This window comes from Episyrphus balteatus, chromosome 1 (assembly GCF_945859705.1).
Source record: "Episyrphus balteatus chromosome 1, idEpiBalt1.1, whole genome shotgun sequence".
Classification (NCBI taxonomy): domain Eukaryota; kingdom Metazoa; phylum Arthropoda; class Insecta; order Diptera; family Syrphidae; genus Episyrphus; species Episyrphus balteatus.
The window spans coordinates 45,451,903-45,476,991 of NC_079134.1; the positions used below are offsets into that span (position 1 = coordinate 45,451,903).

A 25,089-nucleotide genomic window follows, 5' to 3' on the forward strand; every position below is an offset into this window, starting at 1 on the left:
GACAAACAAATTTTGACAACGTTCGGAATATATTACCTTATTATGTGTACTGTGTAGCAAACCAACCAATTGAAACTATCATGTGTATTCAATTTATGATTGTGAATTTTGAATCTTTCGGAATTATTAAATATATTAGAAACAAAAAACTCAAAGCTCATTTTTCGATAGATGATGCATGTATACATCTATACTTCATCTAAGCCACATTCATACTTCATATATACTCAATATTTTTGTAAGCGATAAGAACTACGAACAAACGGTTGAATAAATTATTTTCAGATTCACATTGAACCAATACCTACTTTCACTTTTTCTATTAATTTGTTCTAAGAAAAGTCTACTCTCAGTAAAAAAAAAACGTCATACGAACTTCTTATCAACTTCTATAGAACAATTCATTCAAATTTCGTTCAAGTAAGAACAACGTTTTTCTTCGAAATGTTAACAACAATGCAAATTCTTCTAGAAATACCCACCAAATTAATTTTTCTGGTAGGTACCTTAATAAAGTAATAAAACAATAGCATGCTTTAATACTAAAAACATGGTACACACATGTTATTTATAATTTTTACAACTGAATCAGAATGTGAAAAAAAACCCATCCCTAATTTGAACTCCCTTGAGCATAAGAAGATGAATTTTCGATCGATGTATCTGAGCAAAACCCCCGGCGCAAACTAGCCGGACAGACAAGTCAAGATTGAAGGCGTCTTCAATAGCAAACAACCGCAAAGCTACGACAGTTTTAATATGACCGTTTAACCGGTCAGAACGCATTTATTTATAATAATACTCCTCAGTTCTCGTTTATAGGTAATTTGAAATTCATTTTATAAATATTATTTTAGTTTTCTGTGAGAGAATCTAAAAGATACTTTATCCAATTTAAGTGTAGGTAGTGCTAAAAAATTGTTTTTTTTTTTTTTATATTGATTCCTTGAATTTTGATAAAAAAAAATAATATATGTAATTAAGCTGGTTTTCTTTTTTTGTGAATTACGTAACTGTGATATAATCAATTCGAATTTAATTTGAATTGTACTCAAAATAATACATATTATCTCGTAAGATTGTCTTGTTAAAGTGAATATTTGTATTTGTTGTTAATTGTTGTTGTTGACAACTTGCAAGTAACTATGTAATATTCATCTTTATGTTACATTTCATGGAATAACGCTTTGCAAAAGCTCAGAGATTAAACATTTAAATTGTATCTTACTTAATACTGAATTTATTTTAAAATGAACAAAATTTGATGTGAAAAAATTCAATAAAAATATGCTTTTAATTTCTGTTCATTTGACAACGTCTACAAAAATGTAATTATTAATCCAATACCTACGTGAACTTTACTTGACAAAGAAATCTTAAAAAACAAGAATAAAAGACAGGTTTTTTAATTAACATTTTAATAAAAAATCAAACATTCATAATAAATATGAGACTTAAAAGAATTTTAAAAACGTACCTAAGATATTTGTTTGAACAAAGTTTAAATTGAAAATGCCAACAAGTGAAGAATAATATAAAAATTAAATAATTGAAAAGTTAAATAAATAAATAAATAAATAAAGAAACAAACCAAACAACTAAATAATAAATAAAAGAAAAATATGTATATGATAACTGTTACTGATAGTATTAAATACATAAATTCACAACTAATGCAAAAGATAAATAAAAACCAACTACATAAAATAAAGTAAAGAAGTAAAAACAAACCAATCAAAAAAAAAAAAACTTAATACATAAATTAAGACATAAATAAATAAACAAACAAAAAATAAACTAACTAATCAATGAATATAGAAAAATAATATAGAAATATGTATAAATTATTTAATAATTATTCTTAAAAATAAATAAGGGTAATTATACAAAAAAAAAGGGGAACTGTACAGTAGAAAAATTTTAAACCGTAGACTTCGAAAGTCCATTTTTCAAGATACCTAAAGTATCTTCTTTTAACCTTCATACGGTTTATTTAAAGATATGCTCACAAAGCCTAAAAATAATCAATTTAGTAACAATATCGAAAAGGTCGTTATTTTAAAATAGATTTTTTTGCAATATTATATACCTATATGTAAGTATATAGCCCAGACAAATTAGTCAAAATATAGACATGAAATCAAATGCCCACTTAAAATAAAAATAATTTTAATAATTTTTTATTATTTTTGTTATTTTTTTCTTCTTCATTTTAAAGATAGTTAGATATAATTTATTTTTGAAGAATTACCTAAACAAATCAAAATCTGTATTTTTTTTTGCCGCAACTTGCGAGACTAACCCGGACTTTGACCAACTATAAAATTGAATTTAACCAACCCACGGAATTCATTTGTAAATCATTTTTTATATAATTCTATTATTTTTATGTGCTTGGTCATTTTCGGTTAAAATTGGTAAAAATAAAGCTATTAAATGAAAACGGCACTAACCACTTTTTCAAGATGATGGCCCCCGTCGAGAACCTATCATCGCTATCATCCGAACAAATTGATTTTAATGTTAAAAAAATTTGTCCAGTAAAAAATGCGATTTGATTTACTAAAAGGATATACATCGATATTTAATTTAATTTCTACAAAAAAGTTCCTTTATTAATATTTTTCGGCGGTCTTTCCAATAAAGACAAAAACTCGAAAACTAACAAGAAGATTCGAAATTTTTATCATTTCAAAATTGCTCATGTTTTTATAACACTAAGCCAAAGAGTTTTAAGAAAAGCCTAGTAGTTTTTGAAAGTTTTTGTATTAATTAAATTTCTTAGCAATTTTGGCATTCTTTGCAATTTCTAGTTCTTTTCTGAAGTCATTGCATTCTTTTGCAAAGATGCGAGTTTATAAAGAATGATAATAAAAAGAATGCAATTCAATTTTGTTTATTAAACTACTTGGTATTTACAATTGACTTAAAATAAACTTATTTCTAAGATACATCGATTGGTACAAAAAAAGAGGGCCTATCGTTAAACACTGACGAAGTTATTAAATGCAAAAGAATGCAAAGACTGCCAAGGAATGCAAAGAACAAAAATGAATAAAAAGAGTCAAGAGTAAATATGCAAAAAGCTTAGATTTTGGTTTAAAAAACAATATTTTGCTATTTTATTTTTACAAACAAACTACACTAAAAATTATTTTTAATTTTTGTACTTCTGCAAAAAGTTGTTGACATGATAACAAAATAGTCTCAACAATAACCAAAAATAAAAAAATGTAACATCAAGTTCCTAAAACTAAATTAAATATAAATTGGACACTTCAAATTCTTAGCGTTTCCAGTAATACAACTTTATAATTCGCAACCAGTTGGGTTTAAAGAAAGACGTATTTTTTCGAAACGCGGGATTTTTTTTTCAATGAATTGTGTTTGTGTACAAACACAAGTGATAGATAACGAAATAAAAAAACAGAAACGCCCACCGCCACCATAGTTAAAAAGATAACTGATGTATCATAATTTTTAATTAAAAACAAAGTTAAAAATAAGTACAAATAAGATCAAAGCAATTAGCCAAGCTTTGAGTTATTTATTACCTCGTGCGTAGGCGGATTTAGGGGGGGGGGGGCACGGGGGCACGTGCCCCCCCCCCCCACAACTTAAAGTTCATACTTAAAGGAAATCAAACTATAAGAGTTTTAAAAATATATGAATAATAACAGAAAGAACTTGAGTAAAATTCTTGTCTATTTCTGGCTGAAAATGCGAATTTTGTTGATTGTTTCATCCCTTTCCCATGAAAAGCTCCACCTCACAAATAAATAAACGATTTTTCGATTTAAAAAAAAGTGAATTTTCAAAGTGATTTTGGTGAAAAATTTTGATATGGACATCGAATGACATTGAATGATATAAAAAAAATAATTGTACCTATATGCAACTCTATTTTTTCATACAGAGGGGTTAAAAAATTTGCACTTTTTTCGTTGTTTTTTTTCAACATTAGTGTTTTTAAAATAGCGGAACACGTCACAAAATTGCATAAACTATACATTATAGAACTGCAATATATGTAGAACAAACTTGCATTTCAGAAGTTTGCCCAAGTTTGCACCCCGAAAATAAAGACCCCTTGAAAAAAAACTCCTCAAAAGCGACCCTTACTTATAGATTTTTATAAATATTATTTTATTGAGAAAATTTCTCCAGGGATACCTCTAAAAATATGTAAAAATAATAGTGTTCCAAATTTCAAAAGAATCGGTGCAGTAGTTTTGAAGTTATGAGGAGCACCGGCGTTGAAAACATTAGTTGTGGGGATAACGATTTAAAGTTTTGAACTCTGGACTAAAACGTTCCTAAGGGTAGTATTAAAATACTTATAACTTGGTCAATTTGGCTCCAAGAGACCTACGATTTGAACACAATATTCTTGAGGTATAAAACAATTTAACCCCTTGTAGCCCTATGTGACATTTCTGTAACAAACCGAAAAAGATTGCATAAAAGCTCTACAAACTATTTTTTTTTTCTTTTGAAGCTTCTTATATTATAATCTTTAAGTATTGCTTTATCGAAATAGTACTTCAAATTTCTAATAAATAGCACCAATAGTTTTTAATTGACAGTTAATGTTGAAAGTTGGGCTTTTTTTGAAAATAAGCAAATTTGTATAAAAACTACGAAATTCAGAAAAAAAATAGTTTTTGTTAGTAAACCCCACGGGGTTTTATTTTTGGATTTTAGGAAAGTGCCTAAAAATTAATATTAGATAGTTTTTTGCTTGAATTTTTGAATTTTTATATAAAAATAAATTATTTAAACTTTTTTTTACTCCCAAAATATCGAAATAACTAAGTAAATAATGACTTTATTGAATTTTTAAAAAATACGTGTTTTATTAAAGATAAAGGCCAATCGATTGACTTATTAATTTTTAAATTTACGACCTTGGGTTACAAAAGGTTAATGCAAATAAAAAAAAAAAAACTGGGTTTCCCGGCAAAAAAGTAGGATTCAGTTTTTTTGTTATTCTTAGGAACTTTAATATTTATTAGAATGAAGTCTTTAGTATTTGACTAAAAACTACTAGGTCATTAACTAATGGTATAATTATGTCCATAATATTGCAAAATTTTATACAAAATCAATTAAAAAACGTAAACATTTTTTTTTTCAAAATTTCATCTTTAAAACTTAATTTCTCAAAATCTATTTGGTGAAACAACTTAAGTCAAAAAATTAAACAAAGAATAGATTACTAACTTTAATATAGCACAGAATTGTACGTGCATTTTCTGATTTTTTATATTTTTTTTCTTCCGGCTAATCCAGGAGTAAGAGGGTTAGCACTTAAGTGGCTTTTACTGTAACAAGAAAATGAAAATTTTTCCTTCCGAATAACTTTTTGGTCATTTGGTACCTATTTGATGTGGGAAATGTGCCTAAATATTTTTGGCCAGGTTTTAGACCACTGTGGGTCGTTAAAATTTTCTGCTTGTTAGTCAGTCGTATGGTACTTCACTTTATTTCTAACTGTTATTGCTGTTTTTTTTTGCCAATCCGTCCCTTGTGCCCCCCCCCAGAAAAAAATCCTGGATCCGCCCCTGACCTCGTGCAGTCAGTTTATAGCTTATCAGTTTTGAATTGATAGTAAAAACACTCACAATGTCACAATGTTATCAAATTTATGTCAAATGAAAAACTGTTTGTTTATTAAGGGGCGGAACTTTACTGTATTAATTGTTTTGTTAATCTTAAATTAGAACAATAGATTAAACATCCATCTTAGTTTATTGAATGAAATGTTTTTCTTTTTAACTTCTTAACATGCGTTGTAGTAACTACAGGACAAGGTTATGATTCGTAAAAAAATCGAACTTGATATTACAATCGAACATGCATAACGATGATGGTACTTTTTTAACGGTACGTGTTATTTTGCACTTTCTTAAAAGACTTAATCCATATCATTGAATATTTTATTTATTAAGTACCTATCTCTTATTAAAACAAAAATTAAAAAAATTCATTTTCGAATTTTTGAAAAAACTTCAATTTACTTTTTGAAAAAAAAAAATCCATATTTTTAAAACTTCCAAATGTTTGAAAATTTGTTTATAGGTACCTACCTATTATGTGCAATAATAAAAAAGAAATAAAAAAAAAATAAAAATTCTTTGTTATACAAGAAATCAAATGAAATCACATTGAGATAAAAAATAATGAATAGAAGGGAAACAACATTTTTTTTGGAAATTATGCGTTTTTTTACTTTATTTTATTCAATCCGTATAAACGTAATAAGTATAAGTAAATGAGACCAAGATAATATAAGCTTCTTCGATAAAAACCTGAAAAATCGAGCCACATAAACCAAAAAGATACATTTATTCGTATGTGAGTGCAATCTAGTCACTTTCTGAGCGCTCTACTCCCCAAACGATTCATTATACAGAAAAATGTTAAGGAAATAAGTTTTTGATAATTTCACGACGAACAATTTTTATACTGACCTCTGATGACCACCGAGCAAAAAGTGACCTTTCGACCCTAATAACTTTTTTAGTTGGCACGATTTTTTAGTCAATGTCGATTTTTCACATCTTCATTACAACGCCGTATTAACCAAAATTCAACCCTCTAGAAATTTTTCGGCCAGCTAAATCCTAAAATTATTGAACTACTCTATAGAGCAAGTAAAAACCATGGCAAATATTTATAGAATTTTCATTAAAGTTTTTAAAACTTATTTTGAATTTTCTGTGCGATCACTCGCGGGTAAGATATTGATGATGATGGCGGGATCATTTTCCGTTCAGGTGATGGAAATTGAAAAAAAAAATACTGTTTTGTTAAGCCTTTGGCCGCCGCCGTTTCGACTATTTTTAGCTACATAATGTAAATTTCTGTTAGCAATAGATGTAATAGTGCATACATTTTTTAATAACTTTCTATTTATTAAAAGGTTGTACTTTATAGCTTCAATTTCTCATTCACTTATACGCAGACTTACTTGAACTATAATCACAATCACAAAACTTAAATTCTAAATCCAATGGAAAACTTGTTTTATTGTTGTTTGATCTTACATTCTTGAGAAAAAAAAAATAAATAACAACAACAATATTTATTCAATTTATTAATGTCTATTTTTATATTTGAAAAAAAAAAACAAAAAAATAAATAAATAAATGTAGATTTCTTTATGCGAGCTTGATTTAAATCGAAAACTTTGGAACGATAAGTTGAGCGTTGTTAAAATAATTGGTCTCATGAAAGTAGTATTTCAATTAGGTAACTATTAACTTCAGTTGTTTCTAGAATTTTCTTGGTTAATAATGTTTTCCCAACAAATTAAAGATTTATGTATAAGAAAAGTTTGAATAAATTTTCAACCAGTTTTCTTAATAATGACGAAGAAAAAAAAATACAAATTACCTTATATTATAAGTCATCTATCAAATCTAAACAAAGGCTACAATGAAAAAATAATTCATTTTGTTGTTTATTAATATTATTTACCTAATATTGGTAAATTCACAGGTTTTTTTAATTGAATTTAAATTGGATTTGAAAAATTTTTCAACCAAAATATTATTATTCGCTCGGTACTTTAAAAAACATTTCGAGTTTTCGAATATTTTTCTATAAACTGGTTTGTTGTTCGCCAGCGAAATTTAAGATACAGAAAATGTGTCGATTTTTGTCATTCCACTTGAAATAGAAGGTGAAGGAAACTTACTTAACGGGAACTAACTTCACTTGGGAAATAACTTCACATCTTGTGGGGAATAATTTCACCTAAAACTCGCTTTCTTTTTGTTCAGAAATTCAAATTAGATATTTTGAATCTTTTAACTGCAATTTGTTTCTTGTTTGCATTTTACTTATAAAATCGATCCTGATTTTAGTATTCTTATTTTTTTTCCAATTTCAGATTAAACTATTGTGATGTTTGGCAAATTAATTCTCATCCCGATTCTCTTAATTGGGGCATGTGCGGGCCAGGATTATGGCGATCTCATAGCTTCGATTTTCAATCAATCTGCCGGTCTACCAACAGATACAGGCGATATCGTTGATACAAGTACAAAGCTTCCTCCCTTAGTCATCAGTCCAACTCCACCAGCAAGACAAGTAGCAACAACAACACTTGCCCCGATACCCCTTTCACCTGTCGGAGGTCACACATACAAACCATGCGGTGCTGGCATGGAATGTGTTCGTGAGTATCTTTGCTCAAATGGCAAAGTCAACAAGGATGGTGCAACTTTAATTGACATTCGTATTGATGATAATTCATGTCCGTTCTTGGAAACTTGTTGCGCTACTGGAGATACTGTATGTTAAACTTTTGTTCTAATTCTGATAAAAAAAAACACTTATTTTTCTAATTTAAATTTAAGGTATCTGAACCAATTGTTAGACCAGTTGATCCACCAGCCGGTTGTGGTTATAGAAATATTGAAGGAATTGGATTCAAAATCGAAGGTGCTGCTGACAGCGAAGCTGAATTTGGTGAATTCCCATGGATGGTGGCAATTTTGCGCGAGGAAACAGCTATTGACAAAGTTCTCAATGTTTATCAATGTGGTGGTTCTTTGATTGCACCAACTGTTGTCTTAACCGGAGCTCATTGTGTTCAGGCTAGGAAAGCTAGTAACTTCAAAGTGCGAGCTGGTGAATGGGAAACTAATACAAAAACCGAAATCTATCCAGATCAGGATAGACAAGTTGTCGAAATGATTGTCCATGAACACTACAACAAGGGCAGTTTGTATAATGATATCGCTCTTCTTATCCTCGAGTCACCATTCGAAGAGGCTCCCAATGTAAATACCGTCTGTCTGCCACCAGTAAATACAAACTTTGATATGTCACGTTGCTTTGCCACAGGCTGGGGCAAGGATCAATTCCAGAATGGAAAATATCAAAATATCTTGAAAAAGATCGATTTGCCAGTTGTTCCAAATGGCAAGTGTCAAGATAATTTGAGAAAGACCCGTTTGGGTAAATTCTTCGAACTTCATTCTAGTTTTATGTGTGCTGGTGGTGAACGTGGCAAGGATACTTGCAAGGGAGACGGTGGTTCACCTTTGGTTTGCCCAATGCCCAACAATCCTAATCGATACTTCCAAGCTGGTATTGTTGCATGGGGTATTGGATGTGGTGAAGAAAATGTGCCTGGCGTTTATGCAAGTGTTCCACAGCTGCGTTCTTGGATTGATGAACAATTAGGTTATAAGAGGATCGATGCTAAATCTTTTACACCATAAATGACAAAAGTTCGGAAGTGATTATTTTCAAACATAATGTGAAACATTAATAAAGTTTTATTTTAAAATTAAAATTACATTTTTTTTTTTTTTCTTTTAAAAATGAAAAATTATTTAAAATATGATTCAAACTAATTCATATTATAATGTTCAATAAGTACAATCAATCTTGGTCATTGTGATGAAAAACGATACTTTCAAGAATTGCCTGATTTTGCAGAGAAAAACTGCATCAAGGGTGCCTATAAATAATTCTGAAAAGCGATTGAGTGAGGGTTAGCAAACATTTCTATGCGGTTTTTGGCTTTAGGGTTACCACTTAAAATTGATTCCATTCTTTCGCGACCATTATTAGGTAGGTACTTGAAAAGCTAATAAATAGTTGCCAAAGAACACCTAAAGGTGTCCATTTATACTTCAATACCACTCTTATGTTATATACTATCGGTTCAAAAAGGAATTGCATTCGACGTTCCTACAAAATCTAGTGCATGCAGAAGTCCAAAAGCTTCAGAGAAAAAACCAACATTTTTCCTCTAATTTACCTCTAACAAATTTTATTGTCCCGTGAAAATTCATCTTAAAGGAATGGTAATTCAAAAAGAAATACATAGCAAAATTAAAAAACCCATGCGTTTCCTTTAATAGAAAAATAGCCTCTCGTGATTGGTCGTTGGAAACTACGGTTTTTGGGTTTCAGATTATTTCCGAAATTGTTATCGACAAGATCTTGTTGCGATCGCGTTTGTTATGAAGATTTTCATCGCTGGCAGCAAGTATAGATAACCAGTGGCAAAGCAATAGATATCTTCATTATATTAGAAGTTTTAATAAACAAAAGGCCGGGAAGATTTACGGAAACTGCCCTATTATAACTAACAATTTCTTTACGAACAGTTCTGTGTGCTTTTCTAGATATACAGAGGAAGTATTTGGATTGGAACACCTCACATGTCGCTGTAAACAAAGCACTTTTAAGGAGAAGAGTACTTATCATTGTAGTGAGATGGATTGATAAAATTCTAATCACAGCTGATATCAAGATAGGTCTTAATGTACATGTACAAACTACCATCAAAATAAAATATTGTTAAGGGGTCATATTATCCTTGCTGTGCAGTTCCTCTTCATATCCTCAGATCCTCTGAAGAAAACTTCCTTAACTTTCCAAGAGATTCTATGGTCAGAAACTACTCGTATATAGCAAAATTCACCTCAGTTGTAAAAAAGATTAGGTAGGTGAATCTGTTAATTTTATTCGCTTAAAGAAAACACCATCAGCAGGGTATATGTAAAGACGGGTCGAGAACAGCGTAAGATAAATGTGCAAGAGTTCTTGTGTCTAGTACCAAACTCTCCTAGGCCACTGCAAGATTAGAATGAACCTTAGTAGGTACGGGAAAGTTAGATTTTATTATATGGGAAAAAATACATAAATGCATTTTGACCTTTAGGACTCGAAAGATTATCAAGACACGAGTCGAGAACCACATTCGCACAATCGCACCTAGAGTCATTTGGCCGCCATTTTGTATTTTTGAATCTACAGAAAAAAAATGCATTGCAAACTTAAAGATAATTTAATTTCCTATAATATATGTTAAATACCAAAGGGTGATTTTTTTAAAAGACCATTTTCCATCTGTAGGCAAAAAACTTTTAAAAAATGCAATGTTTTATATAGGGACAAAATGTAGGTACTACAATACAGGATAATTTGCATAAGGTGTAAGAAAAACCTAGAGCGTGTAGGTGGCACTCAGACTAGAAAAAAATCATACCTATATGTGGTAAAAAATCGTATAAAAAACAAAATGGCTGCCAAATGACTGTGCAAATTTTTGTTTTTGACTCGTGTTTTGATACCAGAGGCGTACACACCATTGGGGCAAGCGGGGCGGTGCCTCGCACACTAGGGATTTTGCGGAAAAAAGTCAAAAATTTAAAGTTCATTGGAAAATATTTTCAATAGTATTTCCAAATTCTAGAAGAAAATCTGAATCAAAATCAGAAAGAATTACTAAAATCGGACTTGTAGTTTACTTTTTAGAGCTTTGTAAAAGGACATGTTGTTGAAAATATAAAAAACGAACTGAAATGAAATTAAAGTTGTGTAATTTTTTTTAGCTTGAGCCGACTCATACACTTTTATTTTTCCGTAAAGAAGCCATTATTTGTCTATTGTAAATCGAAGAAATTATTAATTTTAAAGATGTTAATTATTTTATATAATTATTTAAAGAATAGAGAAAAAAATGGCTTGATTTTTTTCATATTTTTGTATATATAATTTTAGCTACACTTGCCTACAGTTAGAGACTATTAAAAACATTTTTCTTATGAAATTACCTTTCGATAAAGGCCAAATTTGGGTGCCACCAGGTGCCACTGCGTTTTTTATTGGCAATTGAAAACTTCATTTGGTCGCAAAAATGATTTTCTTAAAAATTACTTAAAGTAACAAAAAAAAAAAACATTAAAATCAATGGTAACTCTTACAGTTATAAATAATACCTTTTTTTAAAGCCCAGAATATTACGCTTAATTTGAGCTTTTAGATTAAAGCTATGATTACACGGTCAACGAAATCGGTAAACGCGTTGACTCTCTGACGTCAAAAAAAAATCCTTATTCTCTCTGTCATCTCACCGTCAACGTTTACAGTGTCAATGCATAAAACATTGACTATCACACGATTGACACTATTGCGTCAATGTTGTCCTAAATTACGTTGAGGAGCAGGTGTGTCAACGTGACGTTTACTTAGCAGTGTCAACGCGTTGACTCCAGGGTTCCCAGGTTTTCAAAATAAAAATCCCCTTTTTTTAACACCAAAACGTTTATTTTTCCCTTTTCGTAAAAAAAATCCCCTTTTTTCCAGAAAAAAATGCAAGTATTAATTTTTTTAAAATTTTTTTAAACATATTAATTTTGTATTTAATTTATTCACAAAAATAAAAACTTTATAATGGACATAAGTTAATAAAAAAAAATTAACAAAAATGAAGCTCAAAATACATACATATTTCATTTTCAAACTAAAAACAGTCAAAATAAAATTTATGAAGTATGGAACTACTTCATAAATTTTATTTTGATAGTAAATCTGAAATATCAGTGCTAATTTAATAAAAACTGGATATTATTTTCTATATTTAATGTATTTTTGTAAATCATAGAGTTATTATGCCGACTAAAGGCTTGGCCGCACCGGAGGGTATATGCGGTAGCGGTACGAGTAATTGTATGAAAAATATTCCACACCTAAACGTTGTTGTTCAAGTTTGGAATTATTTTCATACAATTACCCATACCGCTACCGCATGTACCCTCCGGTGTGGCCAAGCCTTAAGGCAGGATTTTTTTAACAACGATGTCTATTTTTAAGTATAAGTTTTTTTTTTACTTTACTTGCTGGCTGAAAATTTCGTACAGATTCCCATAGTAATGAAATATTTTGAGGAGTGAATTAAAAAATGGAAGCACCCTAGTTTTTAGTAGAGCTGTCAAATTTAAAAATTCAATTAGCGTGGAATACGATAGTTTATTTCGAAATTAAGTTTTATTTAAATTGATTCCATTGTTCAAAGATTGTGTCTAACGTTTTTGTAAGTTTAAATTTTCCCTTTTAGATATTTTTTCCCCTTTTTAATCCCCGTCCCCTATTTTATCCCTTTCGTCTAAGAAAATCGGCAAAAATGGTGATTTTCCCCTCAACCTGGGAACCCTGGTTGACTCGCAAAACTGTTGATCACACTGTTTGACACAAAGCAAAAATTAAAAAAGGCGGAGAAAATGAGATTTGAAAAAAGCTCTCATAGAAAAATTAAACGCAAATATGTTTGACATTGTTGCATTGAAATGTAAATATTTCGAGATATACGCAATGCACTTTTAAGATAAAAGTCTTAAATGAATTCTAATAAGATTGTTGAACGAATACAAATTTAAAATTACTAAATTTGTGTCGAAAAATTAGAAAAAAAAATAAAAAAAAGTTTCCACATTTGATTTTTAAAAAATCAAAAAAAAATCAACATGGCCACCTTCAAACGCTTATACCATAGGAACGCCGCACCCAATGTTAATGGTTATGGTCTTAAAATTTAGCTTAGAATATATAAATGGTTTTTGGTTTTTTGTAAAAAAAAAAATTTTTGCATCCAACATGGATGCCACGGCCATACAAAAATTTGAAATGAGAACCCCTCCCTCTCCAAAACGGTACACCATTCAAATAATCGTCCTACAAAAAATTTTCCCAATCCAACTTTCATCATATTTCTATACAAAAAACAATGTCATTCTAAAACGATGACACGGTATTAAATTCTGCCGCGTCAACGCTGGGACGGGGTCATTGCGATGACACCCAGTCCTAAAACCCTGTCAACGCGTCCCAATGGCATTGACATAGAGATTACACGGTCATCGAAAATAGTCAATGCGTTGACCCAAAAATGTGAGTCAACGCGAGTGTCATCGTACCCGTCAAAGCAATGACAGCAGTTTTCGTTGACGATCACACGACGTGACACTCTTGGGACAGACTGTGACGTCATTTTTAAGTCAGAGAGTCAACGCGTTGACCGATTTCGTTGACCGTGTAATCATAGCTTAAGTTCTTTAAGTTAATTGTTTTCGAAATAATCGATTTCAAAGTCAAAATTTTGAAAAAAGATTTAAAAAACACATCCAATACTATTTTTGTAGAGACTGGGGATTTGAATTCAAATTGAATGATGAAGAAAACTGCTTTAATTAATTTCTTACCAAACACTGAGAAAATTGAAAAATTTCCTTTTTGTCAAAATTTTGTTTTTTTTGGCTGCAAGCTTGAAATTCTTATCCGAAAAGACAAATATAGAAAATAAAATTAATTCGCAACACATTTTCTTACAAATCTGCTACAGTAAAATTACATTCGATTTTTTTACCTTGGCTCAGAAAAATTAATTTTCGTTATATGTAACTGAAATGTATGTACATAATATATTGAAAACTATGCGTCTTATTATCTTACATTTTTTTAATAATGGGAATTTGAAGCATTTCATGCGAAGATCTAAGCAGAAAGGTAATGAAATGTCTCCAGATTTAAATTGAAATTATTGTTGAAAAATTCAGATCACCTGACTTCTTCCTTTATTAAGAAGAATCAAAGTCATTTAATTGAGGAAGAAATGGCTCTCTTAAAAGAATAAACTTTTGAAAATTTTTTATAAAATACACTTAGGGAAAAAACAACTTAAAAACGAAAACCACGTTGATTTAACAATTTTCGGAATGATTTTGCGTTGAAGACGAAAATTTTAAAATCAAAGTAGAACATTGTTAGTTTAAAGTGGTTTGCCGTTATAAAACATTTTTAAATCAAAGTTGTTTCAACTTTGAAAAAAAAGCATAAATTTATTAAAAAAAAAAGAAAAAATTGGCAGCCACTAGGGATCGAACCTACAACCCTTGGATCTCTAGGCGAATGTTTTACCAACGTGCTATCTAACTGTTGAAAACAAGAGTGATAAAATGCAACAAAAGCTGAAGTCCGACAAAAATAAAAAAAATTCTTACGTTGTTTAAATTTTGATTTAAAGATTTTTCATGTTAGTTTTTTCAACATTAAATCAACATTGAACATATTACATTTTACGTTGCGTTTTTTCCCTCAGTGTATGAAAAAAGTGTTTTTTTTTATAATTTTTTACTATAATTCGGGTTTTTTATTTTGCGTGGACGTGGACCTCGACAACAGTACCTACTATGGATTATTCTTTTTCATTTAATGTAATTAAAATCGGTAAGGTGGTTCTAATAATACAAAAAAATTAAAAAAAATGCTATAAGTACAAGTAAATTGTGAATCGGAGTTCTTTATTACTCTCACTAATTTTTTTAAAAGGGCGTGGCAGTGGGCGGAAATGAATAGTAATAATTTCTTACGACGTAAACTGTCATCCCTGAAAATTTCATCCAAATCTATTTTTTCCTCACTCCCATACAAATTTCCCCAGTGGGCCCCGGGGCCCCCGACCGACACGATAGGGCCCCCATTGGAGCCAATGCAGAGAAGGCAACTTATTATTACAAAAATATAAGATATTTGACATGAATTCCAGAAAAGAGACAAATTATTTTCTTCAGTTTAATTCATAATGAATTGGTAGCCAGCCATATAACAGGTATTTAATAAAAAAAAATAAAGTCTCAGGGGCCCCAAGAAAAGCAATTGCATTTTAAAAAGAAAAATTAAATATTTTATTGGGGTTCCATTAATAACACTGGTTAACAAGGGTTCTGTTGCCGGAACAAAAATATACTTTTCTGAAGGTTTTTGGTGTGCTGAACTCGAATCCGAAGTCAAAAAATCCGAAGTCAAAAAAATTCTAGCAGCTCCCGTTTTTGAGATATTACCGTTAGAAAATGCAAAAAAACGTTTTTTTGAGTTTTTCGGACCTTATTTTATTGTATAAGGAAAATTGTTTGAGCATATTTAGTAACGGTTTCTATAAGAACTATTTCCCATCTTTCGATACCTGTTTAAATCTTTTCAATATCTTATGTATTGCCCGAGATATCTTAAACTGAAGTCAGTGGGTTTGGCTTCATATATCATAAAGAACATAATGACATTATAAAATTTTTAAAAATATCAAACAACTGAGGATATCTCGGGAAGTAAAAAAGATTTAAACAGATTTAAAAAGGTGGTAAATAGTTCTTATAAAAACCGTTACTAAATATGCTCAAACAATTTTCCTTATATAAAAGAATAAGGTCCGAAGTGCTGCACTTTCTAACGGTAATATCTCAAAAACGGGAGCTGCTAGAATTTTTTTGACTTCGGATTCAAGTTCAGCACACCGAAAACCTTCAGAAAAGTATATTTTTGTTCCGGCAACAAAAAAAAAGTTTAATTTTGTAAACCAGTGTAATTTTAGCGACGAACAAATGATACATCAAAGGTATGACGTTGACGTACTTTTTTATTTGTTTTTTTTTTTTTTTTTATATCAAAGGGGCCTACAAATATCAAAGTGGCCCCAAAATTTAGTCTCCCTCTGCTTGATACTCTTTCGAGTTCGTTCAAAAGTCTAACTTTCCCGTACTACTTAGCATTTTGGGCCTTGTAAAAAGTACAATATGTAGGTAGTAGATTCTGCAATGAACACAAAAACCACCAAACCACATTCATGGTAGCTCAGCTGATGCAATACATTAAAGGTTCAAACACCTGGGGTAGCAACAGACCGAAGAGGAACAATTTAGTACACTCTATAGGGGAGAGTGGGGCAGTTTTGAACACTTTTTGCTTTCGCAACTGCTAGAAAGATATTTATTCGATTTATTGATCTGTTAAGTTAACTTATATGAAGCAGTGATATTGAACTTCGATTTTAAATTATATCTGGTTATTTTAGCATATTATTTATATTTAATTTTAATTTTTAACCAATATTAGATCTTATGTTCAAAAGTGCCCCATGTATGGGGCAGTTTTGAACATGAAAGGGGCAGTTTTGAACATCAGTATTAATTTCGTTGTAATGAATAAATAATACTTAACTTTTTATTAGTTTTTTAATAAGAACATACAAAAACTCCAAATTGATTATTATATCATATTCAATTAACCAACAAATAATAAAAACTCAGAAAAAATAACATTAAAATTTAAACTATAGTTAACAGTTTATCACATTTATAAGTTCAAAAGAAAAACAAAAACCAAGAAAAATTAATTTAAAATGTATCTTAGAAAAATGGTATTCATTCCATTTATGCTTCTCAGAGTAAAATAGATTTATTTTCAATATATATGGATATATTTCTAGACATTAAATCAAAATGTTGACAAAGCGGATGTTCTTCATGTACCGGAACATTAATTGGTGTAGGTAGCTTGCCTTTAATTTCTATAACGCTTAAGCGGTATATAATCGAGTTCTCATCGAGAACAGTCTAGCAGAACTTGAAGAATTCAGGCATTTTTTTAAATCTTCAATTATGTTGTACATATTCCCATTTTTTCTTTAATTTTGCCCACAAATGCAAGTTTCATTATTTTTTTTTTATAAGAACATTACGATTTATTAAATAAAATACATTCAAGTGTCCTTAAAATGTCTGATACAAACTGCTCGGGGCGGTTTTGAACATGTTCAAAACTGCCCCAACACACTTGTTCAAAACTGCCCCCACTGTGTCAACGACATAAAATGTTGAATAAATATTTAACATTAATATATTCATTCAAAAATTCACCGTCAATTAGTTTAAAATTCATTAACCATTAACAAAAACTGTATTGCGTTTTGAAATCACGTACCAATTTTTTTTTAAACTCTTACAACACATTTATGGATATCGTGTTGACGGGTTCAAATATCGAAATACTTCTAAAAAAGATTGATATACTAAAATTTTATATGCAGTGTTCAAATGTGCCCCGTGTTCAAAACTGCCCCACTCTCCCCTAAATATACCTAATACTCAATTTCTTGGAAGGAATTAAGTTAGAGTAAGAAATGTAATTTCTTTAAAGAAAATTAAAAGAATTCAAATTAGAAAATTTAAAGGAATCACTCAAGCAATCCGAATCCGAGTCCATCTAATGTTATATTGCATCATTCAACGTTAAAGATGAAGCCAAAATTTCGGTTCCCAGTCCTATTTAAAGTGTAATACAGTCATATCCGAACTCAGCCATGTTTTGTGTGTTTAGCTTGAGAGGAAGCTCGCTAAAGTAATGTATTAAATACCTCTGTTGCTGAAGATTACGTTGTATTCAGTATACTTACTAATATAATAACATTCACACACATATGCCATTGATTATTTTGTCTCAAATTTTATAAATACTGTGAACAAAAAATACATCTATTCTGAACTTATCGCACTTCGTTAGAAGTATAAGAATATAATTTTGGGAAAACCCAAGCAGAAATTTTCAAGACATCTTCAGAAGCTTATAGATAAGGCAGTTATTATATGGCCGTTTAATTGTAAACACTAAAGACGCAAAAATATTTACTTGAAATTCATTTCTAAATAATTCAATTTTACTGAAAGTATTATTCATACTTTACGCAACATAAGAAGTGCCCAAGACTACTTATTCCCCTGAAGTCAAGGTAGGCATTAGAAAATTTTATCATCTACATGCTAAAGTTCTTAAATCGAATGGTATTTTGAATATGAATATAATTTTTTGGATACTAAAATAATTTAATAAATCATAACCAAAAAACTAAAACCAACTTATCTTAAATCATGATCTTAAAGGTTTAATAAAATTAAATTTTCTCAACTAAAATGTGTATGGGACAGTCCTGATCATATGCCATATCAAAGTGGTATTATGAGACCACGACTATTGAATGAGCATCTCATAAATCATAGAGATTAGAAAAGTCAACAACGGCATCGATAAGCGCATATTAGTATCAAGTTTTCTAATATATTTCAATTCAACAGCTAAAAACTTATTTATTCAATTTCAGATTTGACAAGTTTGTGATGAATGCAAAAATAATTCTCATCCCAATTTTTTTAATTGGATCATGTGTGGCTCAGGTTGACGAAGCCCTCATAAGAGACATTTTTGATATGAATGAATATGAAACAGTTACAGGATCGAGTTTTGCAACTTTAGAGAATCCTGCTCAGATTACCGAAGACCCCATAAAATATGATTTTGACACACATGAAACTGAAACAGTTACAGAATCGAATTTTACAACTACAATGAATCCTGATCAGATTGTCGAAGACGTCATAAGAGATGTTTTTGGCATAGATGAAACTGAAACAGTTACAAAAACGATTTTTACAACTACAGAGAATCCTGCTACGACAGTTGTACCACAAAAATCCGTAACCGTTGAACAAACTGAGAGCTCATATCAACCATGTGGTACACATCCTGGTATGGCATGTGTTCGTCAGGATCTTTGCAACAATGGATATATAGGTTTTAACCTTCGCTTCAACTTTCCCAAACGTGATTCGATTCATTCATGTAATAATCCCTTGGAAACATGCTGTGATAATAATGATATGGTAGGAAAACTTTCATAAAACTTTTAATCTTTCTTAAATTTTTTTTTTATATTCAAGTCAGATTTGTTAAAATTGAAAAATGGATGTGGTTACAGAAATCAAAATGGAGTTGAATTACAAAACAAAGAACTTGCTGATAATGAAGCTAAATTTGGTGAATTTCCATGGATGGTAGCAATTTTGAATAAAATAATTCTTAGCGGCAAAGTTTTAAGCCTTTATAATTGTGGAGGTACTTTGATAGCTCTAAATGTCGTTTTAACTGCAGCTCACTGTGTCAATGTGAAACAAACCAAGAATTATTCGGTTAGAGCTGGTGAATGGGAACCTAATTCAGATTCCGAACCATATTCACATCAGGAAAGACAAGTCGCAGGAATAATTGTGCATGAAAAATATAATAATCGCAGTTTACAAAACGATATCGCTCTACTTTTCCTCGAGACATCATTCGATAAGGCTCCTCACATCAATACAATTTGTTTGCCACCAGCCTCAGCCTACACAAATATTGGCATGTCACGTTGTATTGCCTCTGGCTGGGGCAAGACAAACTTCGGAACCGGAAAATATCCAAATATTTTGAAAAAAATTGATTTGCCAGTAGTTCCAAATGCTAAATGTGAAAAAGACTTAAGGAAAACTCCTTTAGGACGATCCTTTAAATTACATTACAGTTTTATGTGTGCTGGTGGAGAAACTGGAAAAGATACTTGCCAAGGAGACGGTGGTTCACCATTGGTTTGTCCAATGGCCAACAATCCCGATCGTTACTACCAAGCTGGAATTGTTTCTTGGGGTATTGAATGTGGTAACGAAAATGTGCCTGGCGTTTATGCAAGTATTCTAAAACTACGTTCTTGGATTGATACACAATTGGGTTATAAAAATTTATCATTGCAAATTATTTAACGCTATAAATGACACACTTTGTAAAAATAAATACAATTTTATTTTAAAATTTTAAAATAAATAAATGCAAAATTATATTAATTGTTTTTTTTTTTTATTTTCATGCATAATAAAAGGTGATTTCATATGTGTTTGAGTTTAAATTAAAAAACGCATGGGTGTAAAAGAAACGAGTTTTTTGAAAGGTTTGAATCTTCTTCGAGAGTTCATCACGTAGGACGTAGGTATCCAGTGCCGGTTTAAGCACTACCGGCGCCCCTGGGCAAGATTGTAAGTGGCGCCTCTCAAAAAAAATTCATCTAAAAACAATTTTTTAAAATCACGAAAAAAAGCAATAGCAGATTATGTCTTACCTCTCATATACTTGTTAATGCATTTATTAAAAATGTGCAGTGTATTAACTTAAAAAGGTTAAATTAAAAAAAAAATTAATTATTCATGTCATTTAGGCTCAATTGACAAGACTACCTTTATCTCTGACTTTTTTGTTTAAACACATTTAAAGATTAGGTACAGTTGGTCTTATTTGAACAATATTTTTTCAAAAACTTTTTCAACTAGGTACATTAATGTCGTTTTCGATTGGAATCACTCAATGATTCACTCATTCTGAAATCCAATAAAAAACTTTGAATCGCTTCCACCCAATTCTAAAATTTAATATCTGTATTGGTGAAAAATCAAATATTGTGTTTTGTTTTTTCACTAGGAGAATAAAAACTTGCAGCACGCTTCTTAATGATTCCAGGCGCTTCCGGACGGCCAATCGAAAACAACATACCTTTATAAGTATAAGGTTTGTTCGTTGTGAGCTCTAGGGCACTCTGGGTCGCTCCGAATTCGTTGTCAAGCGTTTTTTGTAGCTCCTTTTTCAACCAGAGTTATTTCCTCTGTGTTCGATGTTCGCTGATGAAACTAAAGCTCTGAGGTGTTCGATGTAAAATGAAAACCCGAGAAACTCTGATTTTTTCACAGTTAATTGAAATGACTTAGAGTGCCCTGGAGGGGGGAACAAGGAACAGACCTATTTTTTTATTCTCACACACAAACGTTTTTATGAGAAATGGAGAAGCTGTGAATTTTGGCATTTCTGGATTTTGGGTTTTCGGGATTTCGGGATTTTGGGATTGTGGGTTTTCGGGATTTTGTGTTTTTGGGTTTTGGGAATTTAGGGTTTTCTGGATTTTGGGCTTTCTGGATTTTTAATTTCGGGATTCTGTCCGTCTCCCTTCTCTTTCCTTATTCATTACTATAGGGGCACCTTTGTAAAAATTAAATTGGTAGGAGGAATATTAGGATTGCTTTAGTCTTTCAAAAGAAATTGGGGCGCCTTGTTCTTCAAAGATGAACGAAGATTTTGGACACCATTGTCCTTCCGGAAGCCAAATAAACTAACCCAAAATTGGGGGGCGCCTTCATTCTTCAAAAAGTTAAGGACAAACAATACGAGCGCCGTTGAAAATGTAAAATAGAAACAAATTGGGGCGCCTTTGTGAATGTAAAAAAAATAAAACATCGATTGGAAAGACTTCGTTATTTATATAACTTTTGTAAAAGTACGGGGCGCCTGCGGCGCCCCTCAATTCTTGCGCCCCTGGGCGACGGCCCAGGCTGCCCCTCCCCCTAAAACCGGCTCTGTAGGTATCCTAAGTCCATTACTAATTGCGCTTTCCATTGACGAAATATGTGAATTACTTCCACTTCCAGGAGAAGGAGTAACTTTTTGCAGGCGCAATGGTTAAAGTTTTGTTATAATGCTGACAACCCATTTGCGCTCTAGTTACAAATAAACAAACTTGAATAGTTTTTTGAAACGTGGGGACTTCTTATAAACAAAGTTTTTAACTCTTTATAAATACTGCCAACATGGGATTAAGTACACTTAATTACACATTATAGCCAAAATGCACATGGACACTCCATCCCACTACTTTTTTCTTACGTACTTTGACCTCAGGGACTCGGAAATCACTTTAAAAAAGTGGCTGTCTGTAAAGCCGGTTTACGGGCGATGATTTTACGTGATAACGTGCGTCGTCAGAAAACAGGTTGTGTTCTTTTGTTTAAAATGAGTCAATTGAAGCGTTTACTTATTTCAAACAATCATAATTTACAAGAAAAAGCTAAAAAAAAAATACCTTTTTTATTTTCTCTTATAATAATTTTTTTATTCTAAAAGCTCACAAAAAAAATTATGCAATTTAAAAGCCAAGTATTTCTTCTTAAGAATAGAACCATTTTTAAATTTTTACAATGCGCAAAAAGTATAAAAATTATTTATTGAAAACAATCATTTTCATCAAAAAAAAAAGCAAAAACAAACATGAATTTTTATCTTCTCACGTCATTAATTCCAGAATTTTTTGAACTCGATCAAATTTCATTGATAAAAGCAAAAAAAAAACATTTATTTTTATGTTCTCAGGCTATGGAATCAATTTTTTTGTTTGACAACCTATAAAAAATATATACCATGTGAAAGCTTATTATTTCACCTTTCATTATGACGTATGAATCTCATTTCAAAGATGCTTACAAAAGAAGTTAGAATTTTTTAAAGTCAACCATGTCGAATTTCCAGACTAAGATTACGGTACTTCCCTGGCTGTTCGGGGGGCAACAGATCTCCACTGGTGTTTTGAGGTTTTTCGCAAGTTTCTTAATTTAACATTGTGTAGCTTGTAGTTAGTCTACCGTTATGTGTGATATACCAAATGAAAGGTAATTGTATCAGGTTGCTCATTAAAGTTTAATAAAATTTCTATCTGCTCTTGGTCAAAAGTTATAACCTATTGAATTCTAAAATTTTATTTTACCGTTATCTCAAAATTGTGTTTACGAAAATGATTGAAACTTCGCACACATTTAGTCGTGGGCATGGTCTATCATTACCCCATATACTTTGTTCCTGTATCTATTTAAGAAAAAAAGATAAAAATATAAAACGATGAAAATCGGTTGAAAACGGTCAAAAAACGTGCTTTTTAAAAACTTGTTTCTTCCGTTATTCAGTCAAAACTCACTAAACGATTCCAATTTTTTGCACATGTATGCATAAGGCCATGTCCTATAAGTTTGAGATTTTTTTAACGCTCCAAAAAAAGGCTAAAAATCAAAAACTACCCAAAAATACCCCTAAAAAACAAGGTGTTTTTCAAAAATTCAAATTTCGAAACGCAGAGTGTTGGAAAAAAATCCGTATTAGACGCCTAATTTTTTTTTCCTCATCTTTCACCTGTCACCTTTAGAATTGTCAAAAAAAAATTTTCCCTACCCAAAATCACCATTTTGTCATAGTCCCAACACGTGTACAACGTTCAAACAAAACGTTAAAGCTTACTTTCAAAATTTTTTAGAATTTTTTCTTAAATGCAGTTATTCTTAAATTAGTCTCATCTATCTATAGCAAAAAAATCAACTCTCTACAGCTTTGCGTTTAGATTTTAGCGCAAATTTCATCTTTCCGTTTTACCCCTGTTTACCCTATTAAATGACGGAATTTTTAAAAATCCTTCATTTGGATTAAGCTTTAGGTTTAAAAGATTTTTGTATCTCTAATAGTTTATTTTTAATTTTGAAATGAAATTTTAGCCTCGAAATTTTTGCCACGAGAGTGGAACGTTAGAAAATGGCGTCACTTTTTTGTGGTGGCTGCCATAGTTCATCGATTTATAAGACCTTATCAAGTCAAAAAATTAATATGAATACGTTTTCGAAATATGATTTTTCAAAGTTTTTCGTCGTTTTTTTCAGCATGCTTAGTTTTCGGGCTATATCTTGAGTTATAAACGATCAATCTGAACCACAGATCAAAAGTAACAGTTGACTTTTATTTTCATTCGGTATCCCACTGACCGATATTAAATATACCTACTTTATTTCGGTCTTGGTCTGACTTTTATTTTAAAAAAATATTTTTTTAGGTCTTTGGTTGAAGTTTTTTTTTATACTTTAAAAATTACTCTATGGGTTGATTTTTTTGTAAAAACTAAAACTTAAAAGTCAACCTAAAACTTTTTCATAGAAAACAAACCAAAAGGGATTAATATAATCAATCTTGCTATTTTCTTTCTTGTTATGGATTTAAGCAGGAAAACGATATATTTAGACAAACATCAAATGCGTAGGTAATAAAATGCACGACTGGGTCGAACGTACTTGCTCTTGGAGTTCGAAGTACTTTTATGTTAGTTTACTTGCAGATTTCAAGAGCTGCCTCTAAATAAGTTTTAAAGAAATTTTGTTGATGTTGGGGAAAATTTTGGTTAATGTTATTTGACTTTTTTTGAGAAAAAAACTAAAAATGCAGTTTTATTGCAATTATTTTGAACATAACGTCTGCATAGTTTAATCGTTGGAGCCGTTTTTGAGTATTTTGCTATAACTTAAAAAATTTGTTTGGCAGGTACACTTTCTAAGCGAAATATATATAGTCCAGTAATTTTAGGTTTTATCTGCGGAAAAATTCCTACTGGGCTGAATTTTAGTATGCAGCTTAATGACGGCGATGTTATGAAGATGTGAAAAATCGACATTGATATCGTGTCCGCGTTAAGAGTTATAGGGGTCAAAAGGTCACAAAAACTGGTTTTTCACGATTTTCAGCAAAACGGTAAGTTTTATCAAAAAATTTTCAATGCAAGAATTGTAGAACAGATTATTATATATAAAAAGTGTCATGACACTTTTTTTCCTAAGACCCACCGTTTCTTAGGTATAACGATTCAAAAAGTTGAAGTTTAGTTGTAATCGTCATAATCCTATTCCTGAAAAAAAAACTCCTAACTGAAAAGTTCCTGAAATTTCATTATTTTTTTAGCTTGAATTTCGTTCCTCAACTGTTAAGAATATGGGGAAACCAAAAAAAAATGGAAATTTTCGC

The 25,089-nt window shown here is 30.8% G+C and overlaps 2 protein-coding genes across 3 annotated transcripts; both read left to right on the forward strand.

Annotated features, from left to right (window-relative positions):
* The first annotated feature begins 688 nt into the window (after positions 1-688).
* On the forward strand, positions 689-9,310 carry LOC129905587 (phenoloxidase-activating factor 2-like). The gene is made up of 3 exons (XM_055981101.1): positions 689-822; positions 7,898-8,301; positions 8,367-9,310. The coding sequence occupies exons 2-3, from the start codon at positions 7,912-7,914 to the stop codon at positions 9,234-9,236; spliced, it is 1,260 nt and encodes a 419-aa protein (XP_055837076.1). The 5' UTR covers positions 689-822; positions 7,898-7,911; the 3' UTR covers positions 9,237-9,310.
* Positions 9,311-18,196: 8,886 nt separating this feature from the next.
* Positions 18,197-20,282, forward strand: LOC129905329 (phenoloxidase-activating factor 2-like). 2 transcript variants are annotated; one of them, XM_055980785.1, is made up of 4 exons: positions 18,197-18,367; positions 18,564-18,676; positions 18,737-19,295; positions 19,353-20,282. In XM_055980785.1, exons 3-4 carry the CDS (start codon positions 18,753-18,755, stop codon positions 20,205-20,207), a joined length of 1,398 nt encoding a protein of 465 aa, XP_055836760.1. In that variant the 5' UTR covers positions 18,197-18,367; positions 18,564-18,676; positions 18,737-18,752; the 3' UTR covers positions 20,208-20,282. The 2 variants fall into 2 exon arrangements, with proteins under 2 accessions (XP_055836760.1, XP_055836759.1); XM_055980784.1 differs by lacking the exon at positions 18,564-18,676 and having other exon boundaries at positions 18,198-18,367.
* Positions 20,283-25,089: the final 4,807 nt, after the last annotated feature.